The sequence below is a fragment of the Panthera onca genome, chromosome C2 (genome assembly GCF_046562875.1).
Source record: "Panthera onca isolate mPanOnc1 chromosome C2, mPanOnc1 haplotype 2, whole genome shotgun sequence".
NCBI classification, from domain to species: Eukaryota; Metazoa; Chordata; class Mammalia; order Carnivora; family Felidae; genus Panthera; species Panthera onca.
In genome coordinates this window covers 126,619,639-126,643,583 of record NC_138347.1, presented here as the reverse complement: position 1 = coordinate 126,643,583, position 23,945 = coordinate 126,619,639, and the positions used below count along the sequence as shown (strand labels likewise).

The window sequence follows — 23,945 nt, the reverse complement described above, 5'->3', positions numbered from 1 at the left end:
AGTATGAAAGGACAGCCTTCAGAAAGTGAAAAGACAAGCTACAGAATGGGAAGGAAATTGTTCCAAGTTATATATCCGATAAGGGTTTAGTATTCAGAATATATACAGAACTCTTACAATGCACAACAAAAAAGAAACCATCTAAGTTAGAAATGAACACAGGGCTTGAAAACACATTTCTTTAAAGAAGACATATAATGGCCAAAAAGCACATGAAAATATGTTCAAGATCATTGATGAGATACCAATGAGATACCACGTCACACCCACTAGGACAGTTAAAATTTAAAAATTAGAAAATACCAAGAGTTGGCGAGGAAGTAGAGAAAAGGGAATCCTAGTACACTCTTGGTGGGAATGTAAACTAGCGCTGCCACTAAGGAAAACAGTATGGAGAGGATGTGAAGAAATAAGAGTTTTCATACATTTTTTTGAGGAATATAAAATGTAGTTGCTGTAGAAAATAATTTGATGGTTCCCTAAAAAGAAAAAGCAGAATCACCATATGATCTGGCAACCCCCAAGTACTCAAACAGAATTTGTTCATAAATGTTTATAGGAGTAGCATTCATAATAACCAAATAGTAGAAATAACCCAAATGTCCACCCACAGATAAATTAAAAAATTGTGATCTACACTACCAAGTTATTCAGTCACAAAAAGGAATGAATTATAGATACATGCGACTACCTCGATAAACCTCGAAGGCATTATGGCTAAGTGAAAGAAATCAGACACAAGAGGTCATATATTGGACAACTACTTTAATATAAAATGACCCAAACAGTCAAATCTACAGGAACAGAAAACAGATTAGTATTTGCCAAGCATTAAAGGAGGGAGGACAGATGAATGGGGAATGATTACTTAATGAATATGAAGTATCCCCCTGCAATACTAGAGAGTGATGAAAATGTTGCAATACTAGAGAGAAGTAGTTCAACATTGTAAACATGCTAAAAGCTACTGAACTGTACAATTTAAGATGGTTAATTGTGGTGCCCCCAGGTGTCTCAGTCAGTTAAGCGTCTGACTCTTGGTTTTGGCTCAGGTCATGCAGGAGTTCTACCCCTGCATCAGGCTCTGTGCTGATTGCAGAGCCTGCTTGGGATTCTCCATCTCTCCTTCTTTCTCTGCTTCTCTCTCTCAAAATAAGTAAATAAGCTTAAAAAAATTTTTTTCATTAAATGGTTAATTATAAGAATAAAAATAAATAACTAGATAGATCAACAAAATGGTTGATTGTATATTAAGTGAATTTCAACTCAATTTAAAAAAATCACACTGGTACATCATTTTTCAATCATTTATAAGACCAACTCCAAAATTTGATAAGAACACTTTGTTGAAAAAACTGAAAAGAAACAAACATTCTCATATATTACTAATGGGAATAAAAATGGGTACAATCTTAGAGCAGGAGTTTGGCAATATCGAACAAAATTTACAAATATATTTTCCCACAGACATCCTTCCACAAAGAGCAAATAAGGTATACACAACATAACTCATTACAGTACTGTTTGTAATAGAAGAAGACTACAAATAATGAAAGGCCTGTTAATAGAAGACCAGTTAAACTAAATTATCATACATACACACAAAGGAGTGCTATGATCCTGGATTGAAAAAGCTCCCAATATACCACTATCCTTTGTGTAAGAGTAGTGGGGAAGGAAAGAATATATATTCCTACTTACATGTATGGAAATTAGATAAATAATGCAGACAGACAGGCAGACAGATGATATACAACAAAATAGTTAAAAGCAGTTAACTCTGGAGTAGATGGGAAGGCAGGAAATGGTAAAGACTTTTTGCTTCATATCTTTTAAAGCTTTTTGGTTTTTTGATTCCTGGGGATTACAAAAGGAAAAAATTCAGAGACTACCAACTGTTTTAAAACCAAAACCGAAACCAGCGTGCCTGGGTGGCTCAGTCAGTTAATCGACCACTTCTTGATTTCAGCTCAGGTCATGATCTTGCAGTGGTGAGACTCAGCCCCACATCTGGCTCTGTGCTGAGCACGGAGCCTGCTTGGGATTCTCTCTCTTCCTCTCTCTCTGCCCCTCCCCCACCCATGCTCTCTTGATCTCTCAAAATAAATAAATTTTTAAATCAAAACAATCCAACAGAACACTTACATAGATTAGATAGTTCACTTAAAGTATGTCACTCGTGCTTTGACTTACCAATTTTAAGACTGCAAAATTAACAGTCTTTTCCCTCCCAACAGCATAATCTCCTGCCACTCTTCATCAATTTCAATGCTCTAAGATTCAGGTTCAAACTCTATGTCCAAGAGAGTACCCTGCTTTCTTGTCTTGAGGCATTTATACCCAATCTGTTAACTTTGGCCTTTCTTGGCCCTCTTAACTTTCTTTTACACAGTCTCAGTCTCACCACAGAGATTTTCCTCTAAGATGCACATATCTTACAAATACTCCCACATTCACACATACATAGAGATACAAAGCCTAGGCTAGATCAGAAGCCCTTCCTTGGTATTCCCATAGTATCCTGTCCTTAGGGACACAGACTCCAGAATGAGACAAGCCTGACTCCGAAACTTGAGTTTGGCACTTAAACTAACTGTATGATGTCCAAAAATTTCTATAAAATCATACCTGCCTGACAGAACTATTAACCAATATATTAAATGAGTTAATGTATGTAAAGCACAGAGCATGACACATTAAATTGTCATTAAATAGTAACCAGTGTTATTACTCTTTAGGTGGCACTGAGCACTTTATACTAACTACTGGATTAATTTCCCTCTTTGCTCCTTATAATAAAGCCTCCTTTGAAAACTATACATACTCTAATACTGACTGGGGCAGAGACTATCTTCATAACATTAGGTATATTCTGGAACACTGCTTAGTACAAGATAGAGGTGTTCTGTAAATATTTGATAAACAACTTGTGTCAATACTGTGAGTGACAAACAAAAATAAAGTCTTCAAGAAATCAACTGAATCAGTGATCTCAATAAAAGATCACTGTACTTTCTGCACTGGAAAGCAAAGAATGCTGATTCCCAATCCCCCCTCTCATGTAACACAGCATAATCTGTTAGGATTTATCTATTCTTGAGAAGAAAAATATCAGTTATCAATACGATAAAAATAAAATTACATTATTTTAAAAAACTATCTATAGATATCAAACAGATGATAAACTTAAGAAACCAGATTCTGGTGCTTATGTTACCTTAAGCAAATTATTTAAGGTCCACGTACTTAATCTATGCAATGAGGACCAATATACATACTGACAAGAAAACAAAATAATGAATACTAGGAACTACCAAAATTCCTAATACGAAGCACAAACAGAAATACTATCAATCAGTAAATATTAATTATAAAAACTTATGATATAAAAAGTCAATTCAAATTCTTCAAATGAATTTTAGATTTCCTTGAAAATTTCATAAAATTTTATAGATCTGTTCTTTCGTAGCAAAACTGAACCAAAAAAAAATGAAACAGCTTTAAATAACAATCTTTATGAGAAAAAGATCAGCACATTGTACTAGGATGGATTATATATAATGAATGAAAGGTGAAATAATTTGACACTGCTGGACTGACAGACTCAATGTACATTATTTATTCCATCATTATGTACCTCGACATCCTGAACACTGGATAAAAAAGTTGATCAAATCCAGAAGTGCGATGTCCCTGTCTTGTTTATATGATTCAATCCAGTCATCCACCACAGACTGTAGGAAAAAAATACATAAAAATGAAAACTCAAAAAAATTGGTATTACAACCAATAAATTTTTTAAAGTTTGTGATTTTATCTGTGTGTGGTCTATTTAAAATACTTACCCGAAATCATTTCTCTGTAGCCAAATAAAAGTAAAGATTCCTTTATTTTTCAAGAAAATTAAAAGATGAGTTACTAGGTTTCAAAAACTTGTTTAAACTGGAACACAATACAAAACTGACTAGTTTAATAATTATTAAGCAACTATAGATACTAATATTCAAACCACATTGTGAAAATACAAAAGCTAAACTAAATACACTTACACATAGAAACTGTTCATATATCAAAAAATCTATTTCATTAGTAGTGCATAAAAAGAATACACACCATATATAAAATGCATTTTTGTCAGGAATGAAAAAATGAGTTAATATTAGGAAATCAAATAATTCAATTATAAAGGAGAAAAAATTAAATGAAATTACTAGATCTCAAAATGGTATGTGACAAAAAAGTACAGCCAAGATTAATAAACAACTTCCAGAAAAAGTAAAGTTAGATGAAATATATACAAACAAGATACAAAGACTAAAATATATTTATTGTTGAAATGCTCAAGACATTTCAACTCAAAATGGAACAAGGCAAGAATGTATCCTTAATTATTTGACACAGGTTTTAAGTTTTTAGTAAAACCAAAAATGAGTTAAATGATAAAGAGAATTCTCCCTTTCCAAAAGTTGAAAAAAATACCTAATAGTCTCTAGTAAAGGGACTCAAAAGATTCATACCGGAAAAAAATTGGTTAAGACAGATGACAAAAGATAAATGTACAAAATAACTTTTAGATATTGCAAATGTATAAGAAACATAAATGGATGAGCAATCTGTTCACAACTAGTTACCTAATTATAAATTCAAGAAAGGTATGTTGATGAGGAAAATTATAAAAACTAGAGGATATAGAAAATCACCTAAATAAGTTTTATGTATTGGGTTAAAATTAAAAAAACGCTTCCAGTTCTATCAATAAAGTCTTTCCAGATTGTTAGCCAATTTAATGTGATTCCATGCAGCCTACTTGTAGGCTACATTGTTTGAGGTTTGTTTGGGTGGAGGAAGGATATTACAGAAAATGTATGAAAATAATTTTTAAATACTTTTAAAATCAATTTTTACTTTTGTATGTAAGTACAGTTATACACGGTAAGATATAGGAAACTTAAGTTACACCTTGATGAAATTTTACAAATATATACACATCTGTGTAATCATAACCAGTATGAAAATATAAAGCCTTTCCAAAACTGAAATGGCTCCCTAATGCTCTCTTCTAATCAGTTACCATTCCAAGCCCAGAGGGTTTAACCACTATTCCTTAACAGTGGACATGTTTTTGAAACTCATATAAATAGTATTATCTTTTATGTCTGACTTCTTTCAATCAAAGTTGTATCAGCTGTTATGTGTACCACTACTTCCTTTTTTTTGAATTTCCAGATAGCATCTGATTATTTAACATACCACAATTTATTACCCATTGAACTGGTAAAGGACATGACTGCTCTTTCCATTTTAAAGCTATCATGAATAAAATTGCTGTAAATATGACTGTACACATATTTTGATGGACATCAACCCTTGTTTCTGTTGTATATATACCCAGTAGCCAAACTATTAACATGGAACACATGTATGTAGATACTTAATAGACAATGCCAATGTTCTAAAACAGGTGTATTAAATTATACATCCACCAACAATCTATGAGATCTGCCAATGTATGAGACTGGGTGTTCCACATCCTCATCAATACTATGTATTATCAGTCCTATTAATTTAACCATTCTGATTGAGCACATACCTCCTTTAACAACCTCTTCTAGTGAAGAGCAACCACATTCCCTTCTTCCATGTGAAAAGAGAGAACTTTTTAAAACTGCTCATGAACACTAGGTATCTCTATTTCTTCACACTGATGTCTGGGAGGATTTACTTTAAAAGCAAGCAGAAAATTAGAAAGAATACATGGTTGTAGAAGAGGGTTAAAAAAAAACAAAAAAAAGAAAGGATATCATAGTATCTGTTGAAAGTTAAGCTCGGCAGAATAATGTGTCAAGGACATGACTGACTAAGAATGGTGGTGAAGACAAAGAATGGATAAAGCAGGTCAAGTGATTTTTAAATTGATGACCCAAGCAGAAATGCTTTCTGAACAAAGTAAGGAAGTATGGCACAAAGCTAAAGAGGAACCATTTCTCCACTTCTACATGGGGCCCAGCATTGTGAAAACACTCTGAAGATGGTGAGTACATTTTCTTCAATTCCCAAAGTGAAAGTGTCAATTTATAATCCCATCAGTTATACGTGAGGAGCCCAGAAACATTCTGAATAAAACTAGTGAACAGGGAATTGCATAAATATCAAAATTTAACACAAAGACACTGAAAACAATATACACTGAAAATAACACAGAACTAGAAAAGTAATATAAGAAAATAGAGTGCAGAAATAAATCCAGGTATATTATATATAGAATTTAAGCTGTGACAAAGGGGATACTTAAGTTTTTGAGGGAAAAGGTGGTAAATTTAATAAATGATTCTTGTGTAATTGGTTATTCATCTTAAAGGACCAAAAGTACACCTTTTAAAAGAGTGGGGTGAAGGCAAAAGAATCTAAAGAACTGAACTCCAGAGAGATAAATCCTTCTTGGATTGGCAGACACTGGTGATTGTTAGAGGCACTGCCAAGTATGGGCATAGGTGAGTGGATTATACAGTATTTCATAATATATAAGGCCTTGGCCTGTGAGACAGGATAAAACAGAAAACTTATATAAGGCACATCAAAATTAAATTATGGGAATCTTCAATAGAGAAAAAAATTTTAAGTAGCCATAGGGTAAGGATAAGGGGACCAAAGGATAAGAATATGGTACACATCTCATCAAAAAGAATGAAAGCCAGGGGATTAAGGAAAGACATATTTAAAGTGCTGAAAGAAAAAAAACCGCCCATCAGTTGGCAAAAAAACCTAGCTTCCTTCCCTATGATCCCACAAAGATCAACAACTGGACAGCAATACACAAACAGTCCCAGGAGACCACTAGAGTCCACACAGAATGTTTTAACAGTAAGTTAAAATAATCACAGAAGAGAAGGAAGGCAACTTCATCTTGCCTGCACAATCCCATCCCCCAACCTAACACAGTTCAAAATGCTCAGAAGAAATTTCCCAGCCACCTGAGTGGCTCAGTCGGTTAAGCGTCCAACTTCAGCTTAGATCATGATCTCATGGCTCATGAGTTCAAGCCTCACATCAGATTCTGTGCTGACAGCTCAGAGCCTGGAGCCTGCTTCAGATTCTTGCCTCACTCTCTCATAGATGTACTGAGCCAGCTAGGAACAATGAATAAAAGCAGAAGCTATTAATAGCAGACAAGCACCAGGAGACATCATGGTTCACAGAGACCTGCTCTGCAGACAAACTCAGTATATTTCACAAGTGACAAAGCCAAAGGCTAGCACAGCCACTGTGGACTCCCACAGATATTGCCAGCTTTCCACCCTTGGGTAGTTTTGTTAGCTGAAACCAGCTGCATGAGTCCTTTTCTGAAACCTTCCCCTGCCACCACCAGATCTGTACCACAGCCATGCAGGATTTCTATGGCTGCATAAGTAGAAGAAGCCAGTCACCTAAGTCCTTCCTCAGACACACAGGAGCCAAGGGGCTGCACATGCAGCCAACTTAAGCTTCTACAGCTAGATGAGTATAAGACACCAGCCTAGTGCACCCCCCATCTCTGAACACTGTTGCCCATGCTCAGAGCTAGCCCCTCTATGTGCACCACTGTCCTAACACCCATCACTGACCTGCACTGCAGCATGCACGCACAAGGTGGGGGAAACATACAGCCACTGGTGAATATACAGAAAGCCATGAAACCCTGCAGCTCATATCAGGTCCTGCCTTCTGTCACTGTCCAGTACCACCTTGCCCACCTGTACCTAGCTCCTCCAGGCTGCATATCTATACTCCCTCACTCAAGCTCCCTTCCACGGTCTCCACTGCAGAGTGCATGCCTGGAGGGAGAGTGTGCAACCACAGGAGGGGCATTGTCAACCAGGGTCCATAGTTGCCAGGGAGCCCATAACTGGCTTTAGGCCTTGCTACCTGCACTGATACTCACCACTAAAACTGTGTCTGAGACAGGTCTCCTCCACCATATAGATACCTGAAGCTGCCCACCACAGCTCAGTGTGTGCACACCACTGGCTCTGGCTACCACCACTGCCTGCTTTGGTCCCTAGCTACCAAACCTGGAAGTGTTGCTTAGGACCCCAACAGCTCTCACAGGCACTGCAGATCTTTCACAGTGCTCACCAAAGATCAATCGGTTCAATGCAGAGGAACCTGGTGGCCTGAGCATGAAAGACATCATGCCTTCCTGAACTCAGTGCCACCATACGCCACATTTCTCACCCTACAACACTAGACCCAGGGTCAGTGCATGATTAAGTGTGCCTTCACACAAAGGTGAAAGGTTCCCCATATGGAAATCCCTCTTTCGTCTGGAAGAGGTAACTGCTTCTTCAAATACATAGACATGAAAACATGATTCTTCGTGATTATGAAGAATCAGGGAAATATGTCTCCACCAAAGGAATACCGTATACCTCTAGTAACTGGCCCAAAAAAATGCATATCCAGAAAATGCTGAATAAAGAACTCAAAACAGTTTCTCATGCTCACTGCTGCAGCACGTACACTAAAACTGGAACGATACAGAAAAGATTAGCATGGCCCTTGTGCAAGGATGACATGCAAACTCATAACACGTTCCATATTAAAAAAAAATTCTATAGCTAGTCAGAGAGCTACAAGAGAACACAGATAAGCAATCAATAATATCAGAAAAAAATATATAACAAAATGAGAAGTTCAACAAAGAAAGAAAACGTAAGAAAGCACAGAACAGAAATTCTAGACCTGAAGAATACAATGACTATAATGAAGAATTCAATAGACAGTTTCAACAGTGAGCTTGAATAAGCTAAAGGGAAAATCATAAGCTACAACACAGATCAAGTAGAATTATCTAAATGCAGGAGCAAAGAGAACAATGAAAAGGAATGAAGAAAGCTTATGGGAATTATGGCATACTGACAAAAGAAATAACATACGCATCACTGGAATCCCAAAGAGAAATGAGAGAAGGAAAATGTAGAAAGCTGATTTTAAAAAATAATGGGTCAAATTATTTTTTAAGTTCTCTTTTGATTTCTTTTTGACACATCTGTTCAATAGCATGTTGTTTAATCTCCACATATTTATGAATTTTCCAGTTTTGTGTAACTAATTTCTAGTAATTCACACTACTGTGGACATAAAATATATACTTGGTATAATTTTGATTCTTATTAAGACTTGTTTTCTGGACTAACATATGATCTTGGAAAATAGTTCTATGTGACTTGAGAAGAATGTGTACTCTGTTCTTTCAGACATAATGTCCTGCAAATCTGTTAGGACCATTTGGTCTAACCTGTCATTTAAGGTTTCCTTATTGATTTTCTGTATAAATAATTTGTGAATTGATATAAGTGGAGTATTAAAGCCCCCACTAATACTGTATTGCTGAACATTTCTCCCTTTAGGTTTCTTAATATTTTCTTTACATCTTTAGGTGTTTCTATGTTGGGGGCACAAATATTTACAAATGCTATATCTTCTTACTGGATTAACTCCTTCATCATTATGTAACATGACTCAATGTCTCTTATTATAATCTTTATTATAAAATCCATTTTCGCAGGTATAGTTATAGCTAATCCACCTTTCTTTTAGTTTCCATTAGCATGGGATACCTTTTTCCATCCCTTTGATTTGTGGCTCTGTGTGTCCTTGTATCTAAGGTAAGTCTCTTACAGCAACAAGTAGATGGGTCTTTTTTTTTTTTTTTAATCCATTCAGCCACTCCTTGTCTTTTGATTGGCAAATTTATCATTTACATTTAAAGTAATTACTGATAAGTATGGGCTAACTGCATTTTGTTAGTGTTTTTCTAGCTATCTTTGTAGTTCTTCTCTATTCCTTTCTTCTACCCTTGAGACACAGGAAAATGGAAAGGTAACGCCAAAATGTATGGGATGCAACAAAAACAGTTCTAAGAGGGAAGTTCTCAGTGATAAATACTTACACCAAGAAACAAGAAAAACCTCAAATAAGCAAACTAACTTTACACCTAAAGGAACTAGGAAAAAAAAAAGAACAGGTAAAGCCCAAAGTTAGAAGAAAGGAAATAACAAAGATTAGAGCTGAAATAAAGACTAAAAAGATAACAGAAAAGATCAATGAAACTAAGAGCTGCTTCTCTGAAAAGATAAACAAAATTGACAAACCTTTAGTTACTCATCTAGAAGAAAAGAAAGATGACTCAAAATCAGAAATAAAAGGAGATGTTATAACTGATACCATAGAAATAAAAGGATTATAAGATATTACTATGAACAATTATATGCTAACAAATTGAACAACCTGGAAGAAATGGATAAATTCTTAGGAAAGAAACCTCCCAGATAGAACCATGATCTAACAGATAATCTGAACAGACCACTTACTAGTAAAGGAGACTGAATAAGTAATCAAAAGCATCCTAAAAAACTGGTCCAGGACCAGTCAGCTTCACTGGTGAATTCTAGCAAACATTCAAAGAAGAATTAATATAAATCCTTTCTAATAGAAGAGGAGGGAACTTTTCCAAACTTACTTATAAGGTGAACATTACCCTGATACCAAAACACGACAATAATGCCAAAAGAAAATAAAATTACAGGCCAATATCCCTCAATCCCTCATGAACATAGATGCAAACTGACTAAGAAAATATGAGCAAACTGAATTTAACAATATATCAAAAATATCATACACAATGATTAAGTCGAGTTTATTTCAGGGATGCGAAGATGGTTGAACATTCACAAATTGTCAATGTGGTATACCATATGAACAAAATGAAGAATGGAAATCCTATGATTTTCTCAACAGATGCAGAAAAAGCATTTGAAAAAATTCAACATCCATTTATAATAAAAACTATCAACAAAGCAGGACAAAGGAAATGTACCTCAACATAATAAAAGCCATATATGACAAGCCCACAGCTAATAACCTACTAAATGGTAAAAAGATGAAAGCTTTTCCTCTAAGATCATGAACAAGACAAGGATGCCCACTATCATCACTTTTATTCAATACAGTATGGGAGGTCCTAGCCAGAGCAATTAGGCAAGAAAAAGAAGTAAAAGGCATACAAATCAGTAAGGAAGAAAGAAGTAAAACTTTCACTATTTGCAGATAATATATACAGAAAACCTTAAAGACTGCATCAGAAAATTGTTAAAACTAATAAACTCAGTAAGGTTGTAGTATATAAAATCAATATGCAAAAATCTGTTGGTTTTATACACTAATAATGAACAATCAGAAAAAGAAATTAAGAAAATAATCCCATTTATAATTACATCAAAAATAAAATATGTATAAAAAAATAATGGCAAAGAACTTCTCAAACATGGTAGAGATCTGGACATCCAAGTTCATGAAGCTAAAAATTCATCTCAAAATTTCAACTGAAAAGTCTTCTCCAAGTCACATAATAATAAAAGTGTCTAAAACTGTAGAGAGAGAAGTTTAAAATAGCAAGAGAGAAAAGTAATTCTCTCATAAAACAAAACTCCAATAAGGCTATCAGCTGATTTCTCAGCAGGTATCTTACAGGCCAGGAGAAACTATAATGATATATTCAAAGTGCTAACAAGAAACTGTCAACAAGAATACTTTACCTAACAAAACTGTCCTTCAAAACTGAAGGTGAAATAAAGCCCTTTCCTAAACAGAAGTTGAGAGAATTCATCACCACTAAACCTATATTACAAGAAATGCTGAAAAGAGATCTCCGAGCTGAAACAAAAGGACACTAATTAGTAACATGAAAACGTGTGGCAATATACAACACACTATAAAGGTAAGGAGATAGTTAGATTCAAACCCCCTAATATTGTAATAGGATAGAGTGTTGACTATTTTAGTATAAAGATTAAAGGACAAAAATATTAAAAATAGCTATAGTTTTAAATTTAATGAATACACAATATAAAAATGCAAATGTGACATCAAAAACAAACATAAAACAGAGGGATCTTGTAGAGATATCTGCACTCTAATGTACACCACACCATTTTTCACAGTGGCCAAAATATGGAAACAACCTAAGTGCCCATCATCAGATGAATGAATAAGGAAAATGTGGTATCTAAACAACAATAAACAAAAACAAACAAAAAACAAAAATGGAAAATGTGGTTATCTATACACTGGAATACTTTTCAGCCAAGACAAAGAAGGAAATCCTGTCACTTGTGACAACCCAGATGAACCTTCAAGTCATAATGCTAAGTGAAATAAGTCACAGAGAGAAAAATATACACTGTCTGATATCACTTATTCCATAGGAATCTAAAAAAAGCCAAACAGAAAAACAGACATAGAGTGGTGGTTACAAAGGACTGGGAAATAGAGAAAATGGGAAGGAATCAGTCAAAGGGTACAAACTTCCAATTAGAAGATTAACAAGTTCGGAGGCAACATAGAGAATGGTGATTATAGCTAGTAATACTGTATTCTATAATCTTAAATGTTCTCACCACAAAAAAATAACTGGAAATAATACAAGGGAATGGGGGTGTTAGCTAAACTATAGTGGTAATCTTTTGTAATATACAAATATATCAAGTCACAACGTTGTACATCAATTATATCTCAATAAAGGAAAAAAGGAAAAAATGCAGAATTTTTTACCTAGCAAAAAATGTCTTTCAAATAAAAGCAAAATAAAAACTTCCCAGACTAAGAAAACTAAAAACCAAGCAAATGGACTGAACATTCCCTCTAAAAAACAGAGACCACCCAGACTGTATAAAATGACCTAATCACATATATCTACAAGACACACTTCAAATATAGAAACACAGACAGGTTATACTGAAAGAATGAAAAAATATATATCCTGCAAACTTTAACTATAAAAAAGCTGTTACAACCATTTTTATATCAAAGTAGAAACCAAGACAAGGAGTAGTATAAGTATTAAAAGATAGATTTTATAACAATAAAGTGGTAAATTCATCATGATGATATAACAGCTCTGAAGTTTTATACACCAAATAAAAAGATTCTTAAAATACATAAAACAAAAACTGAACTTAAAAGAAATATGCAAATTCATAATCATGTATCATATCTTAAATATATCTCTCAGTAACTGTTAGAATAAACATAAAAATAGTAAATATATAGAAGATTTGAAAAGCACTAATAATATATCTATAAAACACAACACGAACAATTGTAGAATACATATTGTCTTTAAATACATTTTTGAACACTTACCAAAAGACCAAAGAGCAAGTCTCTATGAGTTTTTAAGGACTAAAAAAATACAGAGCACATACTTTGACCATAATGGATTTAAGTAAGACATCAGTCTTACTGATGTCACAGTACACATCTAAAATATCCTCAAATGTTTGGTAATTAAAAAATGTTTTGAGCTGAATGATAATGAAACACATTATCAAAATTTGTAGAATGCAGAAAAACAATGCTTAGTGGGAAATATACAGCTTCAAATACTTACAAAAGAGAGGTCTAATTCAATGATTAAGCTTCCACCTTAAGAAACTATTACATTTTCTTATATAAGTTGTCCTCATTTAGGGAGTAGGGAAAGATAAGCAGTATAATTTCGAGATTATCAGAAAGAATACTTCATTTTTCTTTTTTTCTAAATAATCTCTACGTAGACCCAACATAGAGCTGGAACTTACAACCCTGAGATCAAGAGTCCCATGCTCCCCATTCCCCATGTCCCTCCTCTGAAAAAAAAATTTAAAGGAGTCACATGCTCTACCAGCTGAGTCAGCCAGACACCCCACAATGATAATATACCTACAGTCTCTCAAAGAGAAGGTCTAAACAGAATATCTATATTACTAGTTATAGCTACACAATCATTCCAGCACCCAAGCTGACAGATGCTCTGTTACTCTCTATAAGAGGCTTCCAAGGTTGACCCTGAGAAATCAGTATCCAGCTGATGGAAAACAAAAACACAGAAAAGCATGGCAGATGTTTATAATTCAGGCTTAGAAGTCATACATATCACATTGGGTAATACTTCATTGGCAAGAACTTGTTAACTAGCCACATTGCGAAGAAAGGGGAGTGGAGACACTGAGTGTCCATTTGCCAATACCCTCCTTGAACTTATTCCACTATGAAAAGGGAAAAATAAAACTTTGGTAAGTGGACAGTAACGTCTGCCAAAAGCTGCCCCTCTGGCTACAAATATTCATATGCAGGCTTCTTCCTTCACAGAAAAAATACTTGCATGAATATTGTAGTACTATTTACTGGAGCAAAACAGCTTAGCAATCTAAATATCTACAAAGGGATGTTTCACTAAATTATGACATATACATACAGTAAAATGAAATATAACTATTAATACAAATGAGCTATACCTATGTTAGCACTAATTACATAAAAGGTTGTTTATGACATACTAAGTGAATAAAGAAATATATATGATTCTACATTTAAAATAACATCACATACACATACATATAAAGTAACATGGAAAAAGGTATGAAAAAATTCAAACTGTGACACTGATAGGCTTGCCCTCACTTCATTCCAAAACGTTCAAGTCTGAGACTTTACTATAAAGAAAATCTCTAAGAACTTAGCCACATATTCTCATGAAAACCATAAGCAGCATTTGAATCACAGATTACAGTAAAATGAGAAAAATAATTACATTTGCTGTAACAGTTTTCTCATATTCTATTAGAGGATAATAAATAATTTTAGGCAGTTAGAAAAATAACATTCTAAAAACTGGGAAAGAACTAAAGAGAAAACAACAAAAACAAATCAGGGTTTCAAAGAGAAAATACAAATATGTGGCATAGAATAAGTCAATGTTGTAGTTAAAAATGAGTTTTAAATTTTCTTCTAAGGTTTTAATAAGCTAAACCTAAAGGAAAGCTCAATCAATTCAATCTGGATCTCTACACAGTACAGTGAGTGCATATTCTTCAAACTCTAGTAGATAAATGTAGTTCTTTCAACAGGCTATTTGATAAGAGCAGACAAGGACACAAAGAATTAGTATTCTATACTCTTGCTTAAGAGTAAATTCATTTGCTTTGGAGAAACAAAAGCAGATGGCACAGATAACATGCTACATTGTAAACTAAAGGCCCTAACTAGAAATCTTAAATAAATAACTGTATAATAATTACTATTTCAATGATTTTTTTCCATGTAGCTTTTAGCAATATGGAGTACATGCTTTCCATAAATGTAAATGTAAATACTGCACAGGCAGACTACAGTTATTACTCCAGGAGACTAGACTGTTATTTTACCCTCAGGTATAAGCTAAAATGTTCTGGTTTTCAGAGCTCTCCAAGGACTGTTTTTTTCCTGTTGTTGACTCTTTTTTGTTTTGGTTTTTTGTTGTTGTTGTTTTGGTTTTTTAAGTTAACACTTCAAGGGAAAAACGGATTGATCCTCCACATGTAACGCTATTTCTTTCATTCCCACTCCTTTTCCTCCCATATTAACTAACTGCAGTTTCTGGCCAATGTGATCCCATCACTGCCTTTCTACTTAACTATATTATTGCATAAATTAAGAAAAATTTGATTTTAAGCTCAGGTAAATGCTGTGACCCTTGAAGTGGCAGGACAGATTTTATTCCATAGTTAGGAAGGGAATCATAGGTTACAACAGCATTTCAATACCATTTTTCAGACAAATAAACATAATGTCCCATACACAGCAAATTTCATACTTCCACTTGATACTAGTTTTGTCTTTTATTTAATACTATCTGATTCGAAACAGAAAGACATTATCAACAAGTATACTTTTCACTTTAATTTGATAACCTACCTAGGTTTAAGCCTGAGTACTGTAATAGTGTATCTAAATAAAATGGTACAGGAATGGTACATAAAAATTAAAATAACACATTAAGTATCATTGCTCTTAATGTCAAGCGTTTATAATATCTCTCCAGTTCATAACATGTCTTTACATTTGTGATATTTATCTTGCAGAAGCTCTCATCTGAGAAATTTTGGCAAATAAGGGCCTGAATATAAGTTGATGCACTCTCCCTCTCCATCACACTTCCATTCAGGACAGAACTGCTAGGGCAAGCAAGGTAGCAATGCCTTCAGGGTGCAAGCAAGTCTATGGATTCTTTTAGGGGTTGTCAGAGAAAAGTAACAGCACAAAATTAAGTTACTTTTTGAGCTAAACATGAGATCAGTAGATACCGGCCCAAAGGGTTTCAGGAAAAAAAAACCCAGGAAGACTGCAACTTCTTGTTCCTTCAAAAATTGGAGGCTTTAGAGATTAATCTTCCTTGGGACAGTAGAAACCCTGTGGTATATGGTCCTAGGAGGGCCTGCTATAAACTCTTGGCCTCAGGGGCATCTAGATGACTCAGTCCACTGAGTCCACTGAAACCACTCTTGGCTTCGGCTCAGGTCATGATCTCACAGTTTGTGGGATCAAGCCCTGTGTCAGGCTCTGCAGTGTCAGCGCAGAGCCTGTTTGGGACTCTCTCCTCTCTGCCCCTCTCTCTGCTCACTCTCTCTCTTAAAATAAATAAATAAACATTAAAAAAAATAAATTATTGGCCTCAGAAGAACCACAAGGGATCACTATAATAAGATGAGTTACCTCCTAGTCTTAAGGCTGGGAAAGTACTATCCAATTAGCAGAACTGTTGTTTAATGTGATACTCATAGGAATGAAGACTATGACAGTATTTATATGTGAATTTGTGCCAAAGGAGGGATCCTAATAATTTGACGTAACCACCCAAACTTCAAGCCTTAAGAAGTCAAAGCAAAGGGCACCTGGGTGGGTCAGTCAGTTGACTGCCAGACTCTTGATAGCAGCTGAGGTTATGGGGCTGAGCCCCCTGTGGGACTGGCTTCATGCTGAGCTTGGAGCCTGCTTGGGATTCTCTCTGTGAAATATTCTCTCTCTACTGGTGCTCTCTGTCTCTCTCTCTCTCCCTCCCAAAATAAAGATTAAAAAAAAATAGAAGTCAAAGCAAAATAATATGCCTAAAAGACTTACCAAACACGAAGGAGAAAAAAACATTATACTAGGTATATTTGAAACAGATGGAAACTTTAAAGAGCAGAAAGAACGTTCTAAAAGTTTAAAAAAAAAATCAAATTTAAATACTCATTAGCTGAATGAAAGAATAATCACTGGGGGAACCTGGCTGGCTCAATCAGTAGAGCATGTGACTCTTAGTCTCAGGGTTGTGAGTTTCAAGCCCCACATTGGGCATGGAGCCTACTTAAAAAAGAAAAAAAAAGAAGAAAAAAAGGAAAAATGAATTTAATGGAAAATGAATTTAGTGTCCTAGAAGTTCAGTGGGGGGAAAAGTCTCAACATGAAAGAAAAATATACAAAAGGAATTCACAAGGAAAGGAGTAAAATACTTGGCAGACGTATATAGGAGATCTAACATATACAAGTGTTTAAGAAGGAAAGACAAGGAAGAAACACAATTAAGCTGATCATTTTAAGAGGAAAATCTACCTTATCAATAAAAGATTTAAATCTGAACATTAACATGGCTTATCTAGTTTCTGTCAGAATGGGAAAATGACACATATAAGCATAGGTAAAATTTATGAATTCAAAAGAAAAAGATAAAATCTTACAAATATCAGCACCAATAATTAAACACAACATATACAAATTCTACCTCCACATACAGAGCATCCATCTACATTCAATGCCTCTCTTTTAAGATATGCAAATAGGGGCGCCTGGGTGGCTCAGTTGGTTGGGCTTCCAACTTCGGCTCAGGTCATGATCTTGCGGTTTGTGGGTTCAGGCCCCGCGTCGGGCTCTGTGCTGACAGCTCAGAGCCTGGAGCCTGTTTCGGATTCTGTGTTTCCCTCTCTCTCTCTGACCCTCCCCCATTCATGTTCTGTCTCTGTCTCAAAAATAAATAAACGTTTAAAAAAAAAAAAAGATATGCAAATAGCTGCTAACACCAGACACTTGAGGAAAACCAATTTATTGTGCCTCAGCACCAAAATTACCCCAGCAGTATCTGCTCTGTAATAATGGACTAGACTTTACAAGCACTTCTGCTTCACAGTAAGCACTATGTTAAGCTTTAGTAGCACAGAGCTCTGGAAGGATAGTCCAGGAGGAAGGGGGACTTCTTTTCCTGGTTTCAAAATGTTAAGAGTTTTGTGTTTTTATTCTTGCTGCAAAGTCCAACGGTGGTGGTCTGTCTCTTCCTCATGCTAAGAGTGTGCAGTTCTTTGGAATTTTTGTGCCCCAGATTAGGATTGGATGATTATCCTCTTGATGCAGCCCTCCTAACACTGACAATGGCCTGCTCAAAGTTTCATCTGGCAGCAGTACCTCAACTTCCATTGTAGTACTGTCCACCACAACCAACACAACTGTATCTCAGAATGTTGTTTCCTGCTGCCTAGCAAATGTAAACCAGCTCTGGCTAAGGCATAAGGCAATCCAGTGAACTCTGTCATTCAACAGGCTGCAAACCCACCTTCTCCAACAAGGTCCAAACCCAAGCCTGAGGAAGGGGACCCCCACGAATCCAAGTTTTTCTCTCCTTGAGAAATTTCTTTAAGCCCTAGGGTCTCATTCAGAGTTATCCTTACATCTTTAGGGGCACCTGGGTGGCTCAGTTGGTTGAGCGTCCAACTTCAGCTCAGGTCATGATCTCGCGGTCTGTGGGTTCCAGCCCCGCGTCGGGCTCTGTGCTGACAGCTCAAAGCCTGGGGCCTGCTTTGAATTCTGTGTCTCCCCCTCTCTCTCTGCCCCTGCCCTGCTCACACTCTGTGAATCTCTCTCTCTCAAAAATAAATAAAACATTTTTAAAAAATGAGAGTTATCCTTACATCTTTATAGTTATTCCTTTATCATAGTTTACTAATTATATATAATTATACCAATTCAAGAAACTGTGTGGTTTCTGACTCCTGATTCAATCCAGAAAGGTTCAGAACAAGGAGTGGTTCTAGAATATAAGCCAGTAAAGATTAGATTTGGGGACTGGTTTGGTCATGTGTTTAGGATTAAGCATAGGGCTGAGCTCTTTGCCAAGGAAATGGGATGATCGTAATCTATGGCATGCAGTAGTTTCAGAAAACCAATCAAGCTATCACCTTTGGTACACTGTGATGAAGCACCAACTCAAGCACATTCTTTGAAAGCTTAAGTGGCCACTATATTTGCCATTATGGCAGTAATGATGACTATGGACAGGAGTACAAGTTGTTAAAGTTAAAATTGTTTCACAATTGTTAAACAAGTTGTTACAAGTTAAAATTGTTTCATTATATCACTCTTTATATTTAATTCTTTACTACATCTAGACTTTGGTGTATGGTATGATGTAACAAATCTACCCTTCTGTGTATACCTGAGAACTTAGAAAATGACAGGTTCAAGTCCATTCTCACGCTTAAGTGACAATGAGAGAGCCAGAGAGCTTCTAAGATTCCCCTGAAAGAATTATCTTCTTTCTTGTAGGTATGGGACTGATAATGCTGAAAATCAAGGCAAAAATTTATTTGTGTAGGTTGCTGAGTTACAACAACAGTTGAATTTCAGTCTCATCAAGTTTCTCATTTGAAAATTAGGACCTGGATCAGGAATAAATGGGATTCTGAAACTGAGAAGAGAGATATCTGGTTTGTCCTAGATGAAACTTAACAATTTTGAATCTGTCCTCATTCCCAATTCCCCTAAACTGCACTTATAATTGGAAGCCTCCAATACCAGTACAAGTAGTTTGCTTTCCCAGTGTCTGAGAACACTAGCTTTCCTTGGCTTGAAAAATCTGATTATTTCACATAAGCAGATGCCTTGAAGGGGGATGCTCATTCTTTAAGACCCACAACCAGCCCCATTACCACTATATCCATAACTAGGGTCAAATCTCAGTATGCTCCAGGAATACATGTACACACAACGACACAGCAGGAAATAGCTTACATACTCAACAGAAACTCAAGGGCCACATGTGGGAGTGGATTCTAGAAGCATTTGACCAAGGAGGATGGAATATAATGCTACATCAGGCCAAACTAATGGATATGGGTGCACTTACTGGAGACTCCAAATTTAATGTGTTAGTTCACGTAGCTAGAAATGACTGGTTGGTGAGCTAAAAGTAGCCTTTAAAGGTTGAGGGACAGAGCTTCCCTGGCACTGATATGGAAGGAGTAAAGAATCCAATGATTTAGGGATTTAGGAATATGGGACTGGAATTATGTAAGAATTTCATACCCCTACTCTTCCTCAACTATGATCCACAAGAGAGCCCAGATGGCAGTGAGAACCACATTAGTAAAAGGTGGATCTATACTCTTTTTTAAATTTTTTTTTCAACGTTTTTTATTTATTTTTGGGACAGAGAGAGACAGAGCATGAACGGGGGAGGGGCAGAGAGAGAGGGAGACACAGAATCAGAAACAGGCTCCAGGCTCCGAGCCATTAGCCCAGAGCCTGCATACTCTTTTAAAGGTCTGTGGTTAGTCTCCTATGTAAGCCAGGTATAAGTGTAGGGGATGCAGCCATTAAGAAAACCTCTCAGGTTTCAGTGGAGATGATGGGATCCAAACACAGCCCAAGTGGCCACACTTAATCATTAAAGATAAGGTAGGAATGTAATGCTGTTAAGAGCAGCAGGAACATACTGGTAATCAGAATGTCCTGATCTACAGAGATCTTTGGCAACAGATAATGACTGGAGTACACCTAGGAACAAAACTACGAACAAAACAGGCCAAAGGCCTCCATAATACTATTTGATATATACAACAGAAAAAATTCTAGATCCAGTAGCCAGAAGTCCAATTTGTATTAACCAACACAGTGGAGAATTATAACTTTCTCACCACTTGTCAATTATGGGTTAGCTCACAGATCCAGAATACACTAAATGAGATGGAGACCAGGTCCCTTGAAGAAAAATCTTGCATAACTATTACACGCACACACCACACATCCTCTAATCCTTCCCCAGAGACTTGCAGCCATTAATTAAAGGTACTGAGCATTGTTAAAAGGAAACATCTACACATTTCATGTATAAATAAACAAAGTCTCTCAAATGACCTTAAATTCCTGGGGATTCAAAATGCTACTGTGGTCTACTAGTTAAATTAGGGGCTTATGGTGGTCAGGTGATACATGGGGATGTAAATCAAGTCTGGCTGATAGCATAAATTGTCCAATGACCCATCCTATGGTTATTTCCTTGGTTCTAAATATTTACTTGGAACAGACATACTTGGCAACTGGAAGAACCCCAATATGGACTTTATGCATTAGGTAAGGGGTATAATGGTAGGAATGTCTGAAGTTGACAGAACTTCCCTCTATTACCAAAACAATAAAGCAGAAGCAATACTATACCCCTGGAGTGAGTGCAAGGTTTCATCGAAGACTTCAGAGAAACAAAGGTGGTGAAAACTATCACATCCCTGTTAAACTCACCAGTTAGGCATACATAAGAGTCAGACAGATCATAAAGAACAACTATGGATTATCATAAACTTAATCAGGTGGTGACTTTCACTGTAACTGCAATCCCTAGCATTTGATATGCAGCTACTATAACCAAGCTAATGCCTTTTTCTCCAATTAAAAAGGACCAAAGTAAGTCATTACATAATGCCTAGAAGAGATGAAAGGATACCTTCCCAGTGTTGCTTCTGTGCTATGTTAATTTTCCTGCTCTCGTGTAGTTGTCTTGGCCATCTATTGTCTCACAATTTCTGTGATTCAGAGTCTAGACACAACTCACCCAAATCTTCTGGTTAGGGTCTCGCATTGCTGCAATCAAGGTGTTTACTGTTCTATATTCTTATTTGGAGGCTCAAATGGGGAAGAATCCATTCCTAAGCTTGTTTACATTGTTGAAAAAATTTATTTCCTTGTACCTGACCTTCTGCTGGTGACTGGACACAACTCTCCAAGCCAAAAAGATACCCATAGTTCCTTGTACATGGGCTTCCCCAACATATCAGTTTGTCAAACCAAGAAGGAAAATCCCTAGAGCAAGTGTGCTGGCAAGACAGCATCTTATATAACATAACATAATCAGAATCGCCCTCCCCTTATCTTTGCTAGAATTGATGGTTAGAAGCAAGCCACAGTTCTCAATGCAAAAGAAGGGGTAAAGAGCATGAATAATACCAAGAGAAAGGAGCCATGAGGGTCACAGTTGAGTCTGTCCACCACAACAGTCTACAGATACCTTCATCATCTTTACATTACACAAAATTATCATGCTACTTTCACTACTTTTATGACATATCCCCAACCATGGAATGGCAAGATACTTCACTGAGATAGCCACTGGTCTCTACATTATTTAGGGGGTTATCTCCCAACCTCTATTTTACATATGTCTTACTAAGGCTTTAAATGTATTTGCTACTTCCTGATAATCCTATTCACTTAATACAAGGTTGTCAAAATTAAAATTATGTGGAATAAATACCAGAAAAAAAAATGAAAAGAAATGAAAACTTTAAGGAGCAGGACTGGGGGTGGGCAGGAAAAGAGAGAGGATTGCTATGTGGGTCACTGTGCCATATGACTTTTCTTTTAAATCATGTACATGTATTGCTTAATAATAAAGTTCGGTTTATAAAAAGAAAATAAAGATATAGATAAAAAATAAATCGAAACAGAAAGGCTGAAATGGCAAAATTAACACCAAACTGACATTAAAGATTAGAAGCACTAAACAAAAATAAGTATTATATAATGGTAAGAAGCTAAGTATTGAAAGTATTTAAATAAGTAAAATATTTACTTTGTTTGCTTTTATAGCCTTATAAGCCTTAAATCCAGTTTTTCATCTAAATTTTTTTCTAAATTTTTTAAAATTTTTTGCTCTGAAGTATGTTATTGGAATCCTTTTGACAAAACCAAGTATTCGTTTATGATAAAGAAGTCAAAGTGGTCTAAATGATATGTAAGAGTCTCAAAATTTCTAGGCAGTTTTTCCCCTCCAGTAAGGTGACAGCTGCTCACAGGCTAATGCAGTAAAGCTAGATGAAGTTCCTAGAATTTGCCAAACACCAGATAGGAGACATCCTCTGTGTTAGCAAAATGCAGAGTAGCCACAGAGAAAGGATGTGGCTCTTCACTTCTCATCACAGCCTGTAGATTAAAGTGGCAGGAGCCATTATGTAGGCATCCCAGACATCTCAACAGCACTTCTCAAAGAGGGTAAATCCCCAATTTCAGCCCTTCAGTCACCAGATTACTGCCTAACCTGTGAAAAGGTACTGCCCCACCTAGGCTTCAGAATAACCATACTTCATTCAGAGGTAACATGATGGACATCTTAAAACACCTGAGTTCATCATCACCGTCATGTTCTGTCAGGGCCACCATCTGCCACTCCATCTCACACAATCCACTCACCACCGTGGCACTGTGGACCAGCCTGCAAAGACCAGGGACATGAAGGAAGCAGTGCAAAAACAGAGCAGAAGGCCAAGGCTGCTGCCTCCCCGAGTTGTAGGGGAGGGAGCCATTGCACACCCCCATGCACAATGCAGCACGTACACATCCTCCAGCAAGGCATTCATCGCAGAGAGAGCGTTTAAAATTGCCTCATTATATTACTCTTTATATTTCTTTACTACATCTAGACTTTGGTGTATGGTATGATGTAACAAATCTATTTTTTTTCAAGTTGTTAATCAGTTATCAACTACAAAGGGAAAGGAACAGATGGAACACAATTTTTAATTATTATATATACTTAGGTCTGCTTGTGTTCAACTGATTCATCTGCCAGTTGTTGAACCAATGACTTAACACTAATATTTTTTGTAGTTTTATGATACAGTCTACTAATTAGCAGAGTGAGCTCCTCATTAGTCACTGTCAGAATTTTCTTGGCTAATTAACTTTAACTTATAAGTCTCAATCCAAAAATAATCCCTAAAGTTTTTATTGGTTCTGCATTATATAAATTTTTTTAAAACTTTTAAAGGAAACATAATTGGACAATAAATATTTCAGAAAATATTTCTTTTAAT

The 23,945-nt window shown here is 35.9% G+C and overlaps 1 protein-coding gene and 1 non-coding gene across 3 annotated transcripts in view; one reads left to right on the top strand and one right to left on the bottom strand.

Annotated features, from left to right (window-relative positions):
• STAG1 (STAG1 cohesin complex component) overlaps positions 1 to 23,945 on the bottom strand; it is a 401,929-nt gene that overhangs the window by 224,551 nt on the left and 153,433 nt on the right. For both annotated transcript variants that reach the window (XM_060638731.3, XM_078432318.2), the window contains one exon: positions 3,638 to 3,734. In XM_060638731.3, coding sequence (XP_060494714.1) covers positions 3,638 to 3,734 — 97 coding nt within the window. The remainder of the gene's footprint in view (positions 1 to 3,637; positions 3,735 to 23,945) is intronic.
• LOC132684416 (U6 spliceosomal RNA) lies at positions 8,474 to 8,580 on the top strand. Its single transcript, XR_009612639.2, has one exon. It is a non-coding gene; the product is annotated as a U6 spliceosomal RNA (small nuclear RNA).